Source organism: Bactrocera tryoni, chromosome 5 (genome assembly GCF_016617805.1).
Source record: "Bactrocera tryoni isolate S06 chromosome 5, CSIRO_BtryS06_freeze2, whole genome shotgun sequence".
In the NCBI taxonomy this organism is placed as follows: Eukaryota; Metazoa; Arthropoda; class Insecta; order Diptera; family Tephritidae; genus Bactrocera; species Bactrocera tryoni.
This window is the reverse complement of record NC_052503.1, coordinates 10,135,572-10,157,363: the sequence shown is the minus strand read 5'-3', so window position 1 is coordinate 10,157,363 and position 21,792 is coordinate 10,135,572. Positions and strand designations below refer to the sequence as shown.

At 38.4% G+C, this 21,792-nt stretch overlaps 1 protein-coding gene across 1 annotated transcript in view; it reads right to left on the bottom strand.

Annotated features, from left to right (window-relative positions):
- LOC120779085 overlaps positions 1-21,792 on the bottom strand; it is a 142,094-nt gene that overhangs the window by 4,054 nt on the left and 116,248 nt on the right. Inside the window, exons 6-7 of the mRNA XM_040111236.1 lie at positions 12,613-12,815; positions 892-1,293 (exon numbers count right to left, since the gene is read on the bottom strand). Coding sequence (XP_039967170.1) covers positions 892-1,293; positions 12,613-12,815 — 605 coding nt within the window. The remainder of the gene's footprint in view (positions 1-891; positions 1,294-12,612; positions 12,816-21,792) is intronic.

Here is a 21,792-nt window from a genome sequence, read left to right as displayed (position 1 = left end):
ACAAATAGAATATTCGGGATGTTTTATAGTTTATAGTGAGAGAGACAGAGAGAGAGAGAGCATGATGGTCCATAAAAATTGAAGGGGAAAGAGAAGATGATAAAACATTGTAATTAGAAAAATTTGTGGGGATTGAAGTAAACGTAAAAGTGTTACTGGGTTAACGTAGGTTATGGCTCTAGAAGCAACAAAATGGGTACTTAAAGATAGAGCGTGTGAGAGCGCGTTTTTAGCTACGTGCGTTTTGTAAGCTGAAATTTGCGAGAGATAAAGAAAAGCTTTGTTAGCATAGATTACAAATTATATATTATTGTTATCAGCGCGAATGAGTCTTTGAATATATAAATATGTGTTTGTTACGAATGTGTGTGTTTTGCATTAGTTAATGACAGGTATTAAGTTTTTGTAAACCTTAAATTTATGTTTTACCAAAATGACTCGCCAAGCAAGGCAGATAGCAAAAGAATTTATTACTTGTTTTACCATTTTGCCTATATACATATGTTGATCAGCATCAACTTAATATACCAACTGATCAAATTTTGTGAGGATCATGATAGAAACTGCCTGCATAACCGGAAAAGCAATAAGTGCCATTCAGGTTGCAGCCTATAATGTAGCATCAACGTTCTCTACTTGCTCCACTTTTTATAATTTTTTCAAAGCTGATTTTCAAAAACAAAATATGATCACAAAGTCCCCTGTGGAATTCTTCGAGACTCACTCATCACATGAATTGGAAAGCTTATGCAAAAAAGCCTAGAGCGCATTAAGCAGCTAATGAAGAGGAGAGCAAACAAGCTGCCACACACAAAAACATGAATTCTACATTAATTATTTCGCGTATTTCTCGCAATTTGCAAATGTGTAGGTACATTTGTTCCAGTGTACCTGTGGTGTAGATGGATTTTGTTGGCTCCGGCTAGGATAAAATGGTGTGCCACCTACAGGATTTGCTAGGAATTCACTACGCGCCTTAGGCACAGGCGGGTGGATAGGTCTCCAACCAGCTGAGGCATTCGGTTCATATTGTTGCTCAGGTTGTTGCTGTTCAATGGGGTAGTTGTGCGTTGGGTAGTGTGAGGCCGTTTTCTGCTGTCCGTACTGGTCGCTTAAAGGTTGTCCATATGGTGAACCAGCTGGCTCATGTGAGGGTTGGCGGTTAAATTGTGCTTGGGTATATTGTATGGGTTGTTGTTGCGACTGTTGCGACTGATGATATTGTTGTGGTTGTATATAAGGATGAGATGTGCTATCGCGAACACCACGGCTGACGTTATTATAAATGATACCCTAAAAATATGCAATTGATTTGCAATAGCGAAAAGAACAAGGTACTATACATAATATTTTTATGGGATGGCTCTGGTTTTATTGCTAAAATGTTTTTGCCAACTAAAATTTTCAGTTTAAGTTAATTTCGTAAGAAATGTTTTCCTGCGCATATTTTATCATAATGTCCATCCGCATGTGACTGCCGCTAGCATATTGCAAGACTCACTTCCTTTTGGAAAACGTCTGCGTAATTACTCATGAAAAGGTGGAAAATTAACGAAATGGCTAAAAAATCTGACAGAACTCATACGAACTGGAGTGGGAACTTGGTAAAATGCAGTCTTTGGAATTTATTATAAATATTTTACTTTATAAGTTAAATTGGGGAAACGTTATCCGTTATTTTATATAAAGCTAAAGCAGTAGGTGGAAAAGTTTAATTCAACCAAAGTAGTTCGAGGCATTTATCACACTGCGGAAGATGGATTGCAAATACAATATAGTGTACCAAATGACGAACTACATATATGGACATATATTGCAATTATTTATATATATTTACATATGCAAGGTATATAGTATATAAGGTATGAAAGTCAGCTATGCTGAGGTTTGTTTAATCGGCTTTCTTCCACCATTCAGGATGATCGTAATTTTACTGTTAGTATCAAGTTAAATTTTTAAAAGTTGAAAAAAGTTTTTTTTAATTCAAACAGCTATGCAGGAAAACCATATTCATGCTATAAATAGCCAATTGGAGTGCCTCGGGCTGTGCATATAGAATGTATGAAGATAGAGACTGGCGTTGACATATGTATATGTATATCAAACGGTGGTTTATGACGTTTTTGGAACAATTTTAGAATAAAAATAATTTTTTAATAAAAAATATGGTTTAATAAAAAAAAATGGTAATATAAAAAACACGTTTCGACAGTTGTAACCCATTTCGTTCCACGTTGCGTATACGCAGCATCTTCTTTTCAAAGATTTGTATTTGCCATGCCCATTTTTAGCGTTTTTGTGAAAAAAGAATTATTTCAGTTTAATCAATAGAGCGACTTTTAGTTAGTTTTGAACATTTTTTAATAATTAATGCATATTTCTCCGGCTTCTAGCAAATGCTGTGGTGTCAAGTTGTGTGCACGCAGCTAATTGTTCAGAACAAATGTAACAGAAATAAATAATCCACAATTTTTCCTTGCCCTTTTGTGAACGTATTTTCATGTTGATCAGAAGAAGCATTAACGCTTGACAATTTTTAGTGTGAGATTCAAAATTTGTCTGACAAACATCTGTGCGCATTTGCAAGTGTGTGTGTTTTATAGGGGGTACAGATATGGGGGAGGTTCAGATATGGGGTGGGTGAAAGCCTAAGAATATACCTTCATAATTGCATGTATTGCTGCGGTACTGTGCAATGTGGTCAAACTCACGCGTACATACATGCCGCCACTCTATGCCTTGCAACTCTCTTGTGAATTCACTAACTAATGCAACGCTTTGACACTCTACTATGCGCAATTGAATTAAATTTAATAATGGCTTTTGAATTTAATAGTCTCTGGTTATATTTTTTTAGTTGTACAGCTATTTGTGGAATTATACACACGAATGTGCATGCAGGCAGCGAGAATGTTCTAACGCAGAGATTAAGTAAGTATGATTCGTGCTGCCGAGTACTTCGGGATTCAACTAAAGAGCATAATTTTGCTTGGAAAATTGTACTTTTTGAAATGCAATTACAAAAAGATTTGGATATGGATAGAAAAAAGCTCTGAAGCATTTAAACTAGCCTGAGAGTGCGAGTGAGACAAAAAATTCGGTTGGATTGTGTAATAAATTAGTATAATTATGAAATTCAAGCGGATAAAGCTATTCGAAAATATCCCCTTAAATTACTTAATTCAATACTTTAGTTACGAAATTTTTCTTCTGGAGATTCACTTTATCTTGATGGGCAACAGTTTTGGCCTATTATGCTTACGAATTTTAACTCAATTTGTATTCGCGTGCAGCATGAAACTTTCTCGCACAGGGAATGAAAAGCGCAGTTGCACTGTAAAGCACGATTTTTTTGATTACATTAATATGCCTTCAGGCAAAAATTTGACTAACCGGCGGCATACCTGCTTCCACTATTACATAATTTACAATTACATAATTTACAACGAGTAGCTTTGTTCTACGACTTTTTGCATGCAATCTAAACGCAGGCATTAATGTACCCATACACTGTCTATAAAAAGTACGTAGACAATGATTGCAAAGCTACGAAGACACGCTATGTTTATCACCCACTCGCTGGGACCGAAATCCCCAATATTAACTGGCTGAATATCAAAAATTGTCGTTTATTACTCACACAGATAACGATCTGCTTCCTCTTCCTGCCTTGTGGTGGTAGGTGCAGGGGGTTGTGTGTTGTGGAGCAGAATGTTGGCTGCAGTAAAAGAAACAAGTTTGCACGTGTGTTTGCGCATTTATGGGTATTTGATTTTATGTGACTTTGCAATGTTTTACGACGAGGAAGGCACATAAAAACTTGTCTCTCCTATGTTACACTTTGTCTGCATGTAACAGCCAATGACAATAAAAAAACGGCTCTTGAAGTGTAAGCTTTGGTGCATACTTATCTGCAAAATGGACACACACACATTAAGATTTCGTGCGAGGAATTAAAAGAACGCTTGTGCCAAGAGAGCCAGCTCACTGGCAACGCACTCGAGTAAGAAGAATTTTTAAACAGAAACAGTTTAAGTCGCTGCAACGAATTTTTGCTTTGAAAGTCAGATAAATCTATTTATTCTCGAGCTGAAGTGACGAATATGAGGCAAACTTCCTTTAATTTCTTTGACTTTGCTAATCGCCGAGCATTTGATTTGCGTGCTTTAGCCAATTCGGCACAATTTTACAAATAATAATTTATAATTTTTATAATAAATACACATTTGAGGGTTGAAGCAAACGTGGAAGTCACTTTTCAGGGAAGACACAAACAGACGAAAGCTCCAGCAAAGCGTCTCAGACAATGCCAAGTCTTAAGCCGTTGTTTCTTTGCCAGAATGCAATGTTTTTCTTGCCAAAAAAACTCCGTCCTGAAATAACATTTTCCATTGTTTGCGCGTATTTATGTGTGTGTGCGTGCGTGTGTTTGTCCGTGCTGTACTCCTTACATTTTTACGGCATTCAGTTCAGGCACACGTGCGCATCGCTTACACCAGTATTTGTGTTTTGCCATTCAATTGTTTTTGTGGTTGTTGTTTTTTTTTTTTTTTTTTTGTTTTTCAAACGACAGTTTGTTTGCACTGGTGTCATTATTATTGTGCGGCACATCTTCACTTCGCTTTTTATTTGACTGCATTATTTGCTCGTTCTTATTGCTATTGTTGCACGAACTGTTATTATGTATACAATTTTTCTGATCGAAAATTATGATTGCGAACAATAAACGCGAAAAAATGGCCAAAGTGGAAAAGCCACCAGTGCCAGCGTGACAGCGCGCAGTGCCATCTCGGTTATGCAATATATTTTATGTTCGCTTGATATGACAATGGCATGCAGCGAGGGTGGAGAGGGCGAGACGTCGTATGGTGCGCGGCCGGGGCGGCGACAATTCATGTCTGACATTTTTTGAAGCCGGAAGCGGCTCTAATTCTTCAATGCCGTATCGAGACGGCTGGCAACGCCGCTACATACATAGCAGGTTTTGCGAAAATTCTGGAGGTGTCCTTTCCAATTGTCAAAATGTACAAACAAAAAGGTTCACTGTACCTCGCTCTTGTTGTTTGGCTCCTCTCCCCTTGAATTTGACATTTTTGTCGTTTATAGCGCCTTTATTTGCCTTTATTGGTCGAGCGGTTCATTGCAATAGCATTACAAGGCATACAAAGGCAAACATCACAAAGCGTTTAAACTTTTTTATTGCCAATGTAAGGCATAAAATGAGTATGAGTGAGTTCCATATTCTATTACTTACTTAAGGTATCTTGGTAAGGGCTGACGCTTCATTAGCCGCATTGCCTACCTCACCTTAATAACTTCCGCATCAACGACCTTTTGTTCGCATTTTTCGGTAAGCCTTGAAAACTTTCGTTGGCGTAGTGCGGAATGCTTTATGCTAGCCGTTGTACCTAACAGCAGTTTTTTGGTCTTGTGAAATGGGAGAAAGTATCACCCATAACCCCATCAATGAAAGTTTCCTTGTATTTTTAAACGCATTAGCGAAAGTTCCTTCGTTCATCTGCCAAAAATAAAGTTTTGCGCTAAACAAACGCTGCTTTCACGTAGGAAAAGGCCACTTACACACATTGCTTGGGCGCCGAACAGTTGTTGTTCAGCTGAAACATATTTTTCAATAACCAAAGCAGGTTTCGTCACTAGCATCATTCAGCCCTGAGCTGGATTTATGCAAAAATCTACACTGTAACAACATTAGTTTCCGGTAAAAAATGCAGTTGCATGTGTGTGTGTGTGTGCAGCTTTAAAGAGCAACATGAAATGGCTTTGGGCGCAATAATAATTGCATTTCGACTCTTCAATTATTTCTCAGTTATAATTGTGTGGGCACTTTTTATTGCATAACAACACCGTTGGTTTTGCCAAATATTTACATTAAATAAAAAGCCGCGTTGAGAGTAAATTTAATTTTAATGTTAAAGCCTTTTTCCAGTTGCGCCAAGCATCGCCGCCACGAAAGCAGGCAAATGAGCGGTTTTTTGTGTTCGTGTGCGTTTGTGGCTGAAATTTACTCACCCGCCTTTTTGTTTATTCGCCGCGTTTTTTAACTTGTGCGCATTTTTTCAGTGTTTATATGCAACGGAATACGTGAAAAAGTTATTGTGAAGTATTTTTTTAACGGTAACGTATCCGCAATTACAAATTCACTCAGTCGTTCCGTCACTCAGTTGCGCGGACGTGCGCTTTTCGGGAGGGCGGTGCGTGCGATTGTGCGGATTGATTTGGTTTGTCCCTTTAAATGCACTTTTGTCAGCCTGGCATTTTCACATTTTCACGCGTGTTTTGCGTTCATCGCCATAAATTCCGGCCATATGAGCGGCAATACGGCGCTTTCGGCGCGGGCGGGTCGCGTAAATGCGGAGCGGTGTGTGAGGAAGCCATTCACGCCTATATTATCTGCACGTGTGTGCGTTTATTGTCATCAGTGCGGTGGTTTTTTCATTACACATGTGCATATTTATTGTTTGACCACTGCAATTGTGGTTGCACTGTGTGCAAATATTCATAGTTACTTACATTCACACAGAAGTACGCTCGTACATGATCATTGTCGCGCGAATGCATATGGTTAATTTGCCTTCATGGGCTGTGTTTGAATGCGACTGCGTGTGATATTTGCAGACAAGTGCACAAAAGCATGTTGAACAAACGAGTGACGCATCTTCGATGGAATGACAAAAGAGTTTCACCGCAGTATACACTTTTGAACATTTCTTTGATGAAGTTAAGACATATTTGATTCAAGTGTTTCCCAACGAAAGCAAACTCGTGGTAGATGTGCATAGTAGCCGCGATTTATAGCTTACGCGCACAACAGGGCGGATGAGTAACATTTAGTTCGGATTTGTATTCCAAAAGCAGAATAGAAGTAAATATTGGGTAGTCGAAAAAGTCTTTTCGTATTTTTAATCAAATTTTAACTTATTTTTTTATATGTATAATAATAAATAAATAAACAAATATGTATCATTTTGGGCAACCACTTCAATATTACAGTTATTTAGTTGCCACTTGGATAGTGGCGAAACCCATGACTGTAAGCCAAGCGTGTTTTTGGGATTTTCGGAATTTTCATGTCATTTTAACACTGAGTAAAGTGCTGCAATAATCCGTTTATGTGGCACATAGAGAATAGTAAAGATCTTTGTTGCTTATTTATGAGTTACAGGATATCGCTTTAATGTCCTAATGGAATTTTGGGTAGTGAAGGGCTTTCATCGCAGCAGGCGCAGTCAGCGGCGCAGCATTTTTCGGCAAAAAATAATAAATAATAGATTGTTTATGTATACATTTTACTGTTGTTTACTTGCTTTCGCTTGCTGGCTGTTGCAATCAACTACAAACTTGATGCTGCTGCCATTTCCTTGGTGGTTATTGTTACCTACGGTGCCTGTGAGGCATGCATTTCGCGCTGCCTTTGGGTCGCGAAATGAAAATATCAAAAATTCAACAATTCGTTAGTGCGCCTGTAGTGAGCGGCCGCAACAAATCCGCCGCTGCCACTGCCGCCGCTCAATCGAAAGCTGGCGTGTGGAATTGATGCTGGCTTGCAGTCTTGTAGTTGTTGGCAAGCGACAGCTATGTGTGTGCGCAATATGTTGCATTTGTGGCATCAACACCAGCGGGAGCACTCGTTCTTTGCAATTTTCGCACGCTATTTTTATTTTACTCTCAATTACATGTGCGCGCAGCAACATGCAGATATGTTGCATGAACGTGCCATGCGCTTTCACTATCATCCAGATACATACACATGTGGATTTCAGCCATATTTCACACTTCTCTTGACCGGGCATTTGCTTGCCGCGTAATTATTTTCCACCTTTGTGTCAAGCGGCGCATCAGCGGGGCTGTGTGGGTGTATAAGCGATTTTGCTATTGCCGGCATGCCTGCGTGCTGCCATTAACTTGTCTATATGTTTGCACAAACAAAAGAACATTTGCATGAACTACTGTCAATTTGACTGGCGCCTTCCACTTCATTTCGCCATCTGTCACACATACCTATTTACATACATATAAATATGCGCGAACGCACGCTTGCTGCAAACGCTGCCTGGCATTCACTCAGACCTGCGCTCACACTTAATCAACGGGCATAAATACATTATGCAAATTTAATATGAATTGCAAAGTCTCACTCGTCATGGTTGCGCCGACTGTTGCTGTGCATTTTGCCATTGCGCTGCCGCAGCTACAACGCATGCCAACGCATTCGCCTAGATGGGCAGCTTGTGGCTCGCGAGAGCATACGCCGAGCAGCAACACATCGACTGCTGACTGCTATAGCCGGAATTCTGATGGAATTCGTCATTTGTGGGTGCTGGCTGGGGCAATTCGGTTAGCTGGGCCAGCGAAATGCTAGTGGCTTTAATAATTCGTGTTACGTATACGCCATGCTGTCATTGTGAATTAATGTGCGCTGGCGTAGAAACACTACACACCCCTCTGTAAGTTCATGCGCATACATTCTTCCATATAATGTCGTATATAAGCATTATATTAGTGAATACATATAAATAAGATAATATAAGTTATAAGAAATAATTTTTTTTTATGCCTCACTGGAACCTTTACAAGCAGCAGACAATGATAGAATTTCAATTATACAGACTTTGTATTCATATTTATGATAATTATCTATTTGTTTCTTAGATGAAATTACTTACAGAAGAATTGTAGAGTAATTGTGCCTCTTCGCTTACTTGCACTATCCGTCGCTCTCTTCCAGACCTAAATTGTCATAGCAAGAACTGACTCGAAAAACTGATTCACGAAAATTTTTTATCACAGACCTTTTGATTTTTTTGTAAATTATTCGTTTTTGCAAAACTTTCTCCACATGTTTTATTTAATGATGCCAATCAATTGATATAAATAAAATTTCACTACAGCCTCATACCCTAAAGAAAGCATTTAGTAAAAAATTTGTGTATTCACGGTATAAGATCTGTACAAATGCCCGTATAATAAGCAGATGGGGCCTAGTCAGACAGGCTTTCTGCCAAACAAACGTGATGGGTAGCTGTAGGTTTTCGTTTCCATTTTATTGTTGCATTGCTGCAGTGGCAGTCGTTAGATCCTTTGTTGGATTTTTGCTTAATTTCAGTCATATTTTCCGTTTAACGTCCCCCACGGGGCCTATTTAAGCGCTCGTTAACTTTCCCATGACCAACTCATTTATGGCAGCTGCAAAGCACTCGCAGATCCATACAAATGCGCACTTACGAGTCAACACATCACACATCCTACATAATGGCTGTGTAAGCTTGCAGAGTAGTAAGCATAAATATTTCCATATATGTATATGTGTGTGTGCGTATGTCGTCATGACGCGCTCTACGCTCATGCCAAATGTTTCATTCATGGCGCCGTACATCTGTGCTCACATACATAGTATGCGTATGAGGAATTATTATTGACAAATGATTTTGACGCAAAGAAGGAAAGAAACATAACTCAGTTATTAGCAGTGAATTAACTAAGCGGTGTATGGAGTGCAAGCTTCTTTAAGGACAATATGGACGGCTTAATTTTGAAGCTTTGTAAAGCACAGTATAAGAATTACTGATTCATGTACTTTTGTGTATGCAGGATCTAAGTTAGCTACTCACAGCCAAGTCCAGCGTTCTTTCCGCTGCACTTAAGCAACTTTTGTACGTACATATGTGAGCATATTCCCAAAGCCGCCAGCATGAGCGGATGTGGTCCTTTTGGTGCATGCCTCGAAGATTTGCGCCTTGGCTTAATTATTATTAAGTGTCCAACTATTTACAAGTAAAGGAATAATTTATGAGCCCAAACCGTACTTGGCTGCAGTGGAGAAAGTTTTAAAGCGAAACAAAGAGAAGCTGGCCCCAATAGAATGCCGAAAAGAACAGCGTACCTTACACCCTTTGTTCTAGAAAATAATAAATGCACACACGGTTTAAATGTTTATATGTTTTATGGCTTCATATGTATAGTATGCATACACGCGGGCACATATGAGAAGACTCGATGAGTGGCATCCAGGTCCCTTACGGTCGTGTGTGTTTACGGAGAGGAATGCTCGCAAATTACCATTGTGTTAGTGTTAATTACTGAGTTATGCCAACACGAAGCTACTGCGGAGCACAGTGCTTGGGTGGCTTTTAGAGACGCTTATAAGGCGGGGTAAAGCAGGGTTGCTTGCATAAATCGCAAGCCAACTAATGAATGGGCAAGGCAATACAGTGAGGTACAGTTAATTGGTCGAAAGTTCATTAAGAAGTGTGGCCAAAATTTTTGGCGAAATCCCTATGTTCATGCAAGCTGCTACAAAAGACAACCGCTGGGAAAGCTCGTGCGGCGCGGCGTATGCGTAACATTGCACTCTGGTGCGCATTGGCCGCGCGCTTTTAAATTTGTCGGTTGCGGCATTTAATTTCTGCTCGTTACCTTTTAAACTGTGTCCATTTGTGGCCATTATTTTTTATGTGACAATTCGTTAAACAAATGCATGAATGCGGACTAAAAAGAATTAAACAGATTAACAAATAAATTAACTTTTGTTTGCTATGCTTTTTTCATCTTATTTATTTGCCGCTGTAGTGACCACGAATGGCATTGTCTCCCTTGCAATTTTGCTTCATTGCCGCTTCAGCTCATCTGCGTAAGCGTGCGCGTGTGTGCGCGTGTGCGCATGTGCTCATTGCAATTTTGTAGTAATTCATAGTGCGAAAAATCCCATTTATTTTAATTGCCGCCATTTTTTTGTCCGCCAATAGCATTGTTGCGGTCGAAGTTTGAGGTTTCCACTACAGAAGCGTGTGGAAACTCAAACAGCGAAAAAGCCAAGGCACAAAAATGCATGGCGGCGCGGATGTCCGTGTGTGTTAGAGGCTTCTATTTACTTTCAAATAGTCTGTTTCGGGCTAACCGAACGCAAATTTGTTTTAATGCGATGCGCGTTTTGTGCTTTGCGCCCTTGGCTATTTTAATGTTGTTTGCCAAAGTTCTTACCACCAGCTCTTTTTTTCTCGGTTGGCGTGTATGCAACGAATTGTTGCACGCGTGATGCCGTTTGACTTTTTGTGGTGGCCGTTGACTGCCACAAAAAAATTGGCATTTTTTATTATCACCAGTTCATGCCCAGTTTTGTATGTGTGCCTTGTAATTGTTGTGCGCGCGTGAGTATTCACAAAGTTAATTTGCATAATTTACCGCTATGTGCAATTGTACATTGAGTTCCGGAAACCGAATAAACGGTGCATGTTGGTGGAGAATTGAAAGATCTCACTACGAATACCATACTTGCAGCCGGTTTGTTAGTCTTCTTGATCAGTTCCAGGAAGAAGGTTGATCATCGGGTTCGGCAAAAGTAAGCAGAATTTGTTGGTTGGCTATTAAGAGTAAAAATGAGTCTACAGCGTCCTCGTCTTCATCGACACGGAACTAATCAATAAGTTGTCAACTCGAGTTTTTAATGCTTATGCTGGTTATGGTGGTGACCATTTGGGCCTAAGAAAAGCGAAATCACGATTGGTTCCAAAATCACTAAATTTTTTCAAAAACAGAGTCACGTTAACGTCTGTGAAACAATGCTTTCCGAGTACCAAGATGCCATGAAACGTATTATTACTGGCGATGAGTCTTGGCTCTATGCTTACGACCGGGAAATAGACAATCAATAGCCCGAATATCGTGGCAAAGGTGAGCCGAAGCTGAAAAAATCAAGTCAAAAATCAAGAATGTGACAGTTTTCTTTGTTGAGTTGTGGTCTACTCCGAATTTCTTCCGACCGGCCAATCTGTCAACGAGGAATACTATTTGTTATGCGTCGCCTGTGCGAAACTATTCGTAGAAAGAGGTCGGAATTATGGGTCGACAACTCTTGCTTTTATCAGCACGAGAATGCACTGTCGCATATTGCATTGATTCTTCGTGAGTTTTTAGCCAAGTTTGCAACCAATAACGTGTCGTAACCACCGTATTCGCCTGATATAGCTCCGTGTGACTATTGGTTATTCAGTAAACTCAGACGACTGCTCCGGGTAAGCCGTTTTGAGTCAATTGAAGACATTATACGTGAATCGTCGCGCGCATTGAAGGATTTTCCGGAAATTGACTTTAACAACTGACGGGGATGGCACAGATTTTTAAGAATAAATTAGAAATTTAAAAATTATGGACAAAGTCTTACTGAGAGAGGACAAACTATTAAAGCTCAATATAATATCTAAAGTAGCAGAGGTTTCAACCAATTAAAAAACCAGAGATCAAATGGGGTATGCAATGGGAAAATGTGCAATAGTAAAATTAAAAGATATTTACAAGGGATTAATCATTATTTCGATATGTGTGCATATATACAATATTTACATATTTAGAGCGCTATTTACAAATGTTACTGAAGGCCAGTCTATAAAACATTGGTATAATTTGAGGGGCTGAGAGCTCAGTAGTTTTTGCAGGCATGATTCATACTTCGCTATTTCGTTAAGTCACTGTACAATGTTTAATAATCTTTGCTCCGAACTTGACTCCTCGTTTGTGTATTTGTATTTTAGTTGGTAACCGCTTTTAATTTAGTTTAATTTGTAATGCGTAAAATGCATTGGCAACTGCTGTAATTACCTGGTTGGCTGGCGCAGCTGGCTGTTGTTGTTGTTGCTGTTGAAGTGGCTGCTGCTGCTGCTGCAAGTGTTGTGGCTGCTGCTGTTGTCCTGGCTGTTGTGGTAGCGAGCCCGACACGGGGTAGTGGCCAGAGGTTGGTTGGGGCGTGAATTCCCTAACAACGCGCTCCTCGGATACGGGCGGCCAAGCAACGCGCTTATAACCTGGGAGAGAGGGAGAGATAGAGAGAGCGCGATTAGGAAAATTGTATTGGCGACATAAAATATTCCCGAAAATGCTTTTTATAATGAAACTGTGCCATAATGAACTAGGGACATAACAAGTGCTTTGTGTGTATGTTTTCATGAGTGTAAGGAGCTAAAACGATGACTTCTATATTTTCATTAATTATAAAGAAGACCAGGGCTTATAAAATAGCTAATAACTATGATATATTACAGTGGAAAAAACATAAAAAAATGAAATCGGAGAAGTAATGGTAATTGTAGCAGTTCTGACTTTTGTTTCATTTTCTGTTGTGAGCAAATATTTGTATTCATTTTTTTACGCTGCTTTTGTATCTTGTCAGCAGATACATTAAAACTTTTTCCACTCTTCAGCGCAAATGTTGTGCAAAAAGCATTGAAGAACCCTTAAAACAAAATATTTGTAACTGGATATCTTGCTTGTCGTTCAGCAAGGGCGCCGCTTGAAAAGCTGCCTTTGCCAGATATGTCACTCATGACGGACCAGTGACCAAGTGCGCTCGCAAAAACTATGGTTGGGTAGACTGATGTCCAACGATATCACCTAGTCCACTGTTCTGGTAATTGTTGTTGTTGTCTTTTGTTGTGGGAACATTTTTTGTTCATGTTCAATGGCTTTAAAAGCTGTCCCTTCCCATGCTGCCTTGATAGCAAGCACTCGCATAAAAACATTACTTTTTACCCCAAGAATATTTCAATTCGGTCTTGCTGTTATGTGTTTGTTGTTACTGAGTACGCTGGTTTCAAATTTAGTTTTCTTGACTTGTTTCTTTTTTTAAATAATTTTGTGATATTTTCTTTTTTTTTTAAATAATTTTGTGATATTTTTCATAAATATCCGTGACACCCCTGTTCTAACTCGAAGTAATTTAATTTTTTCTGCCACCTTCCTGCTTCTAGCTTCCATCTTCCGTTTTCCATTTCCATATTCTCTGTTTTTATTTGCATTCAACGATAAGTGTGCTTTTTACAATTATGCATTTCGGTTTCGGAGGCTCATTCGCATTCCCACAATTATTATAGTTCGAAAGCTTGCTTCCTCGGAATTCTACTCGAATTGATAGTTTTGTAAGCAAATTAAATGATGTGACATAAATACATATATATATATATATATAATATATGAATGTATGTGTCAGAAGCAACCCTGACATTCACTTCTTTTTGTACTGACGAATACTTTAAAAAGCTCTTTTGGTCGGTAGAGTAGATTGGCATTGGTTTGGCGGAAAGTTTATTGTACCAGAAAAGTTTTGCGCCCCAAAAATTCATAAATTTCTATTATTTGGGCTGAGAGCGGAACCAGTGCAATTAGTTCAATTCGGATATAAATAGTAGCGCCATTAATTAGTTAAGCGTCGCTAATAAATTCTTCGATATTGGCATTTCACTTAAATTTATAAACCATTAATAGGAATTTATGATTTAACGCACACACGCACACATACATATGTACATGTTATGAATTATGGCATATGCGCTTTTGGGCATATATGTTATAACATAAACACACATACGTGCATATTAATTAACGGATATAATAACTGTTTCATTGCAATTATAACCACAAGGCCAGTGTAGCTGTAAACAAACTGCAAAGAAACGTATGAATTAACGGAAAATAAATCGATTGCTTTGTTGTAATTAAAGTGAGAGTTCAAGTGAAGCGCGCACGAAAATGTACAAGCAGACCACGACTTGCAACCTCAACCGCATTTCAGCAGCTCTGTGGCGGTCATAAATTCCCCATAAATTGAGGCGGACGCAACGTCAATACACTTACAGCGCACATTCCTTACATATGTGTGATTTATGGCATCGGCGGGCAAGGTCGCCGGTGGCTAAAGGTACGAGCGTGCACTGTTGTTAAATACATCGGACGTGTAAAGAATGCACATTCATTGCTGCCAAGCGGGAGCTAACTACTCCACCCTAAATATGAACAAAATATGAATATGTGAGGGTCCGTCTCTCACAGTCGTACGCAAGTGTGTGGTTAAAGCATAGATGGTACAAAACTTTTAACGGCTCCGCTACTATTGTGGCAACAGCACAATACAAATATGTGTGCGAATGTGAATATATGAATAGGGAGATATTTCTTAATTTTTTTGTTGAGCACTGTCATTACAACGCAATCCATTTTCATTATTTTTCTAATCTATTTTGTAGATTCGCACTAAATCAGAGATCTGCATGTGTCTAACCGCCTCCGTTTGGTTCTAATTTCACTGACTCGCATAGATCCAAATGTTCTGCACCACCTTAGAATCATAATTTAGCACTTTCGACTCCCTGGTTAAACCCTGGTTAAAGATAAACAAGATCTCCCTGTTCCAATTGAAACCCTTTTGAAACGAATTATTAAATATGTTGTCATTTTTCGGTGCGTTTGCATTATTGGTATGAGTACCTGTTGTACGAGAATTTACGTTTACAGCGCCATTGTGGCGCCAGCCTACCTACACACCTGAGTTTCCACCCAATTTTTTTCTGTTTTCTGTTTTTGCAGGCATAAAGAAATGCTTATTATTAGATTTGCAGAATTGTGAGACATCAGCACGGTGCACATAAATCGACGAAACCGTGCGAAAGTAGTTGCGTGGGCCGCAGAGCAGATATACAAACATTTTTGGCAGGCAATTACGCATTTTTCCTCAAATTTGTTTGCGCATTGCAATCGGAAAAATAAACGTTCTTTTGGCTTGCCGTTAGGAAAGGCAATAAATTGTGCGCCTTGCAATCGTCTATTCTATAAATGTTGCATGAACAATAAAAGATTTTGCGGATGCTCGGCTCATGTAATAAAAAGCTATTTGCATTGGCATTTGGATATGCGAAATCAACCGTTACACCGCAGATATAAACACATTTGTAAATGCCTACGGAATGCTTATTTTTCCAAGTATAATTTTTAAGTATTAATTTATGATTAATATTGTGTGTACGTGTGCAGAAAACTAAGAGTCAGACAATAAAGGGCGCGTTGCTGTGCGAGTTCCTTACATCCGCATACAAAAGTAGGTACAATGTGGCTCAAGTTAATGGGTGCAACACATCCCACAAGTAATGGTGTTGCAGCTTTTCACAAAATATTTAACGGAGGTAAACTCGTGGCCACGCAAACCTTACCACCCAAAATTTTTAAGTATTTGACTACACTTTATAGCTGTACTTTTTGCGGTATAGAATTTTTTAGAAATAAGTTAATGACATAATATTAATCAAAAATATTAAAAAATAAAAACAAAATACATTCAGCTATAGATAAATCAATTGAAAGAAAGTGAGCTTTACAAAATGAGCTCGAAATGTAAGAGATTGCCATGCGATGAAAAAATGATATTTTTTATTTTTTTAATTAAATTTCATTTACACTGTAATTGAAATTAATATATTTTTTTAATTGAAACACGAAGTTTAGTCGGTGTATCACTTTAAAAACAATAAAAAATAAATAAATTTGTATAAGCACAGAAAAGCTAATTTATGCTTTACTCGTAAAACGTAATAAAATAAAAACTATAATTATAAAATGAAAATATAATTTACTTTAGCATAAAAATAAACAAAGTTGAAGAAAATCACGAACGTACGAAAAAGTCCGAAAAAAAATTAAGAGAGTATAGTGGTAAGGTTTGCGTGGCCACGAATGTATAAGGAAGTATTTTCGTACGGAATAATCTAATAATCGGCGTTTTTTTATTGAGGTTACATCAGACACACCATTCATATCGAACCTATTGTGGTGCCCTAGCGAAGTCGGCACTATTAGAAACTGTGAAATGGAGGAAACAAACCTTTATTTTCTTGTTCAACTGATGCCGAAATCGAAGTTTTAGTGCAAACATTGTTATGTTCTGCGGTTTGGATATATTCAGCTGAGCGACAGTGTAAATCTTATAAGAGTAGACAAAACAGACATACAAACAAACAAATATTTCATAATAGATGTGTGTAAGGAATGTTGGGAATCACTCTGTATGAGGCCACCGTGGACCAAGATATTCCCACCAATGACAACTCGCTGCGTAAAAGCTTTAAAAAATATTTTACTTAATATGTGCTGTTGCTATTTAGTCAAGGCGTTTGTTATGATAGCTGTATTTTAGCGACAGCAGCGCAGTGATTGCCATATCACTTTGCGGATGCTTAACCGAATTAGACTCAAAGTGTAGTCGCCAAAACCGTACAACCATGCCCAGAAGTGGCGCACGTGTACCAAACATTCATACACACACGCCGCGCTACAAATGGACGCTGCAAACAACGTACGCCAATGCCGTGCGCCCGCCTAACATAATCCCGGCAGCTATAATAGCATTACCTGACATATACATATGTATTTACGTATGTATGTGTGTGACCACGAGTAGCTGGCTGGCAGTGCGACTGTGTGCATGTCGCAATGAATGTTATTGTCCGAATGAACGATTGAATGAATGAATGCCTGGTCGAATGAGTGAAATGCCTAAGAGTGGTAATTTGCGGATATCCGTTTTGTTTTCATATCGATGAACGTGCCTGGTGCGCAAATGTGCGAAAATTCATAGTAAATGACTGGCTGCAAAGCATGCTGGCTGCTGTCAATACGGCCGATTGCTAGCGTTTGTTTGCGCGTGTGTGCCACTCGGCATAGGAGGCACGTAGGCTGGCCAACACCTTGTACGCGCGGCCAACGCCGCAGACAAGCAGACCAACAAAGCTAAATGCTAAGTACGCTGGCGTGTGTGTGTGTGTGACTGTGTAACCGCAACTAGCTAGCTGCCCGATTACGGCAGAGCATCTCCTGCTATTTGAGGTATGGACACGTGCGCATTCATATACCAATAGGCATTAAAGGATCACGCTCATTTGTGGCAACTGCAATGTGGGAGATGCTGTGTAGGCTTGATAGACGAGCGTACGAGCATACAACGGCGCTAACATATTGGCTGGCGTACATTCAAATGCATGACCATTGGGACGCGGCTGCAGTGCCAGCTTGTTGCCCTTAACGGCTTTTCGACCTTTCATTTTCATTTAATTTTTACGCCTCCATTTGTTTTCTTTTTCGCCCTTACACTCACACCCAGCCGCCGTGGCCAGCGCTATGAGTCCCCAAGTAAATATAAAACATGTTTATTGTGTGCACACAGGCTTCCCGTTATGTTGCGTATGCGTGCGTTATACAGACATATGTGTACAGCTATGTGTTTGCGTGTCTTCAGGTGTAAACGAATCGAAACTTACACGTCCAGCAGCACATAACGCATAATGAAATTACACACACATACATATGTACATAGCAGCACGAAGGTGTGTGCGCAGATATGTGCGCGCTTGTTTGGCATTAACGGAAATTAATATTGATTGATGTTAAATTCAGTTAACGTTCACAGCTACCAATGCGGCCCCCAGGCCAAAACAAACGCCGTTATCAGCGCTGATAGCCCGCGTTCGACGCCATCAATTTCCCTATTTCACTGTTTTAATGGGCAAAAGTTAAGTGTACAAAGATGAGGCATTCAATCTCCAGCTGTCACTTTTACCCGCAATAAAACGCGCTTGGGCGGCTACTTGTACATGCACACATACACATCCACACGTGTCTAAAAGTGTGTGCAGTGTATCCATATCACATTCACACTGCTCTAATTTTCTAACCTGCTGACCCTGTGCTGTTTAGACCTTTGGCCTTCTCCGACTCCCTGTTACGGTATGTGTAAGAGTATGTGTACGGGTGTGTGTGCGTATGAGCATTGAAATAAAGAGTTTTCTGCTTGTTCTCGCCCTCGTTATTATTGGGTTATAATTTTTCAAGTGTTAAGATTTGTTGTGTCAGGCCATATTGTTTTTATTACTCCCGTTTTGTTACCCCTGGCAAGCTGCGTCCATGATTCGTTGTGGCTAATGGGTTTCCTAGCATTTTGAGCGCAGCTGGCTGGGGTTTAGCAGAGTTTCTCTTCCTCTGCTTCTCGTTTGTAATAAACGTGATTTGTTGTTGCTCTGCTCTGTTCACCTTTCTTGGTGAAACAGGGATTAAAGTGGTTAGTTGCGCATTTAATGTGGCAACAAGTGATTTATTGAACAAGAATGCTAAGTAGCGTGGCTTTAGATATGTAAAGCTTTTGATTCAAAAAGTAAAACATATTTCAATTGTAATTCCTTGATTAGAAAAGAAACTAGTTCTGTGATAAAAAATATATATAATAAAAATTTAATAACAACTGTGATGTCTGGATGTTATAAATAATAATTATAATAACTGCTGCAATTTCTTCAAAAATGTAAAAACACTTAAAATGCTTTATATCGTCACCTAAAATGCAAAACAACGTATTATCAAAAAAATCGAAATTGAATTTTTTATTGTTTACAATTCACTACATCCTGCTACATACATTACATGTAGCATAAAATATTTAGCTTCCGCTGCAGATATAACCAATATATTGGGTAGTCGAAAAAGTTTTTTCGTATTTTGTCAAGAGATGCCGTTGCTGTCGTATATCTCCAGTGCTACCAATCACATTGTGTCACACCATATAGTGTTGGAAAGGTGAGACTTTAAGCTTCATTTAACTAAAAAAAATTAAATTCAGGAAAGTTGAAAAAAGTTACAGCTGTTCAAAATTGAGTAAAAATAATGAAGAAATTCGCTATATTTTGAAATTTTTGTATAAAAAAGGAAAGAATGCAACGCAAGCCACTAATGGAATTTGTGAAGTTTACGGCGACAATGTAGCACAACAATGGTTCGCTTGCTTCTGTTCTGGAAATTTCGAAATTTCGATTTAGACTGATGGAATAATGCCACTAGCGGAAAAATGGCAAATAGTACATATTTGTTTATTTATTTATTATTATAAATATAAAAAAATAAGTTGAAGTTTGATTAGAAATATGAAAATACTTTTTCGACTACCCAATATAATCAAAACTCAAATTTTGTTACAATATGAATGGTTTCTATTAAAACGTTTTTCCTTCGCCTGCAAACTTGTGAAAAGTGATGTTACGTTATTTTGCATTTTAGTTGACGATCACTTTTATATTTATTATTTATATGGTTTTAATGATTGTTCCCCTGAGTTGCCACTTTAGAATGTTTACGGCCAATCTATTCTTAAGACCATGGATCTATGTATGTTTTGCATATACTTTTTATAATTCATTCAGAATCTTCGCTATTCACATTCTTCCTTTATCACATTCTAGAAATATTTTCTTCAAACTGCATATATGCGCTCGGAATTTCGCAAAAGTGCGTTTTGCTTCGATTTTTTCTTCGGTGTCCCATCCGCCCTCACTTGCATACATATACTGCCAGACACTTTGGGTGTGCTCTCTTTGTGGTGAGAAATGTTTTTTGCATAGTTTATGTATAAAAAGTGCTGTTCTTTTCGCCAAAGAAGTAACGAAGTAAAACGACGCAGAAAGGGAAACAGTAAAGGTAAGGATTGCAGAATCGAGAATAAGTGAAATATCTAAGTAAACGACGATAAGCAGAGTACAAGGGAATTTCGCTTCAAAATGATGTTGAGTGCGCAGGAGCTTGTAGCCAAGTGCAAGCATTTTCCACTCATTAATTTCTCCCATTCCAACTTTGTAAAGTCCTTGAGCAATTTGCAGTGAAAGTCTTTGCTTATCTGCCCTGATGGGCGACTCTAAACTAAACATAAGTAGAATTTAAAGTTTAAAGATCTACACGAACGCACACGCAAACACAGACATGGCTCAGACGGCTTCAAGCATTTGTTATGCATTTCGTAGAGTAGCTAGCTGACAATTGGTGGCTTAAGCCAAAACTAATTATCATTTCTTTCTGGCATAAGTATTATCGGTACACAAAGTGTCGGCATCAAAAGAAAATCAAATTCGTCAACGTCACAGTGCCACATTTGTATCGACATTGTCGTCAGTCAGTGTCGTCTTGAGGCAGAAGTATTTCAGCAATTGCTGTCAAAAATATACAAACCAAACATTAGCTAAGCGCAAAATAAATAGAACGACAACAAAAATATTTGTGAGGTCCATATGCCACACTTTGTTTTCGTCGAGTAAATTGTTTTGTGAATGCTAATTATAGCCGCCTAAGTAAATTCTTACTCATCCGTCGCTGTGTGTGCTCGCTCATGTCTGCATCATTTTGTCGATTCACTTTTCGAATATGCATATGTGTCAATTGGCATATATATTTGTAATAATTTTATGTTTTGCCGCTTTGCCTTGGTGATTTGCTATTTTAAGGTGATTTCTTCATAATCTCATTGGTAGTTGAATTACGAGGAAAGCGTTTGTGAAATGATTAATGATATTGAGCTCCTTCCTTTGATATGAGTTAAAAAAAATACTTTGTATCTTTCTCTTTACTATTTATATATATTTAGACATGACAGACGTGTTTAATTTATATTTAGGGGGTACTTTTCCTTTGGTAATTGGTTTAAAAAAAAAATTATATATTGTTTGGATTATTTCGTAAGGAAGAATTTTCTTAAATTTGTCTGATTCCAAGTCTGTTAAAGAGATGCAATTTTTTAAATACTTCCATTAGTACTATAATTTTTTTTATTAAACTATATATGGTATTTACTGGAAAGGTACTGTTGAAACACTTGCTTGCCTTAGAGGCATTCAAAAATATAATTTCGGAATGAGGCACTTTGTAAATTGTAAAGGAATCGGTAAGCCTTCTGACATAAAATTTGTTTTGAGGCTTTATACTATGTGCATGGTAGGTAGGTAGGGTATTTACTGGAATAGTAAAGATGAAACCCTGGTAAGCCTTCTGACTTAAAATTGGTATTGAGATTTTTTTTGGATAAAGAATTCCACAACTTTCTACTTTTGGAAATAAACCTCGTTGTTTTCATTAAAGCAAAATTTTTCTTTTCAAATTTAACAAAACAATGCAACAACATGTATTTCACGTATTTTTACAAAGAATTTC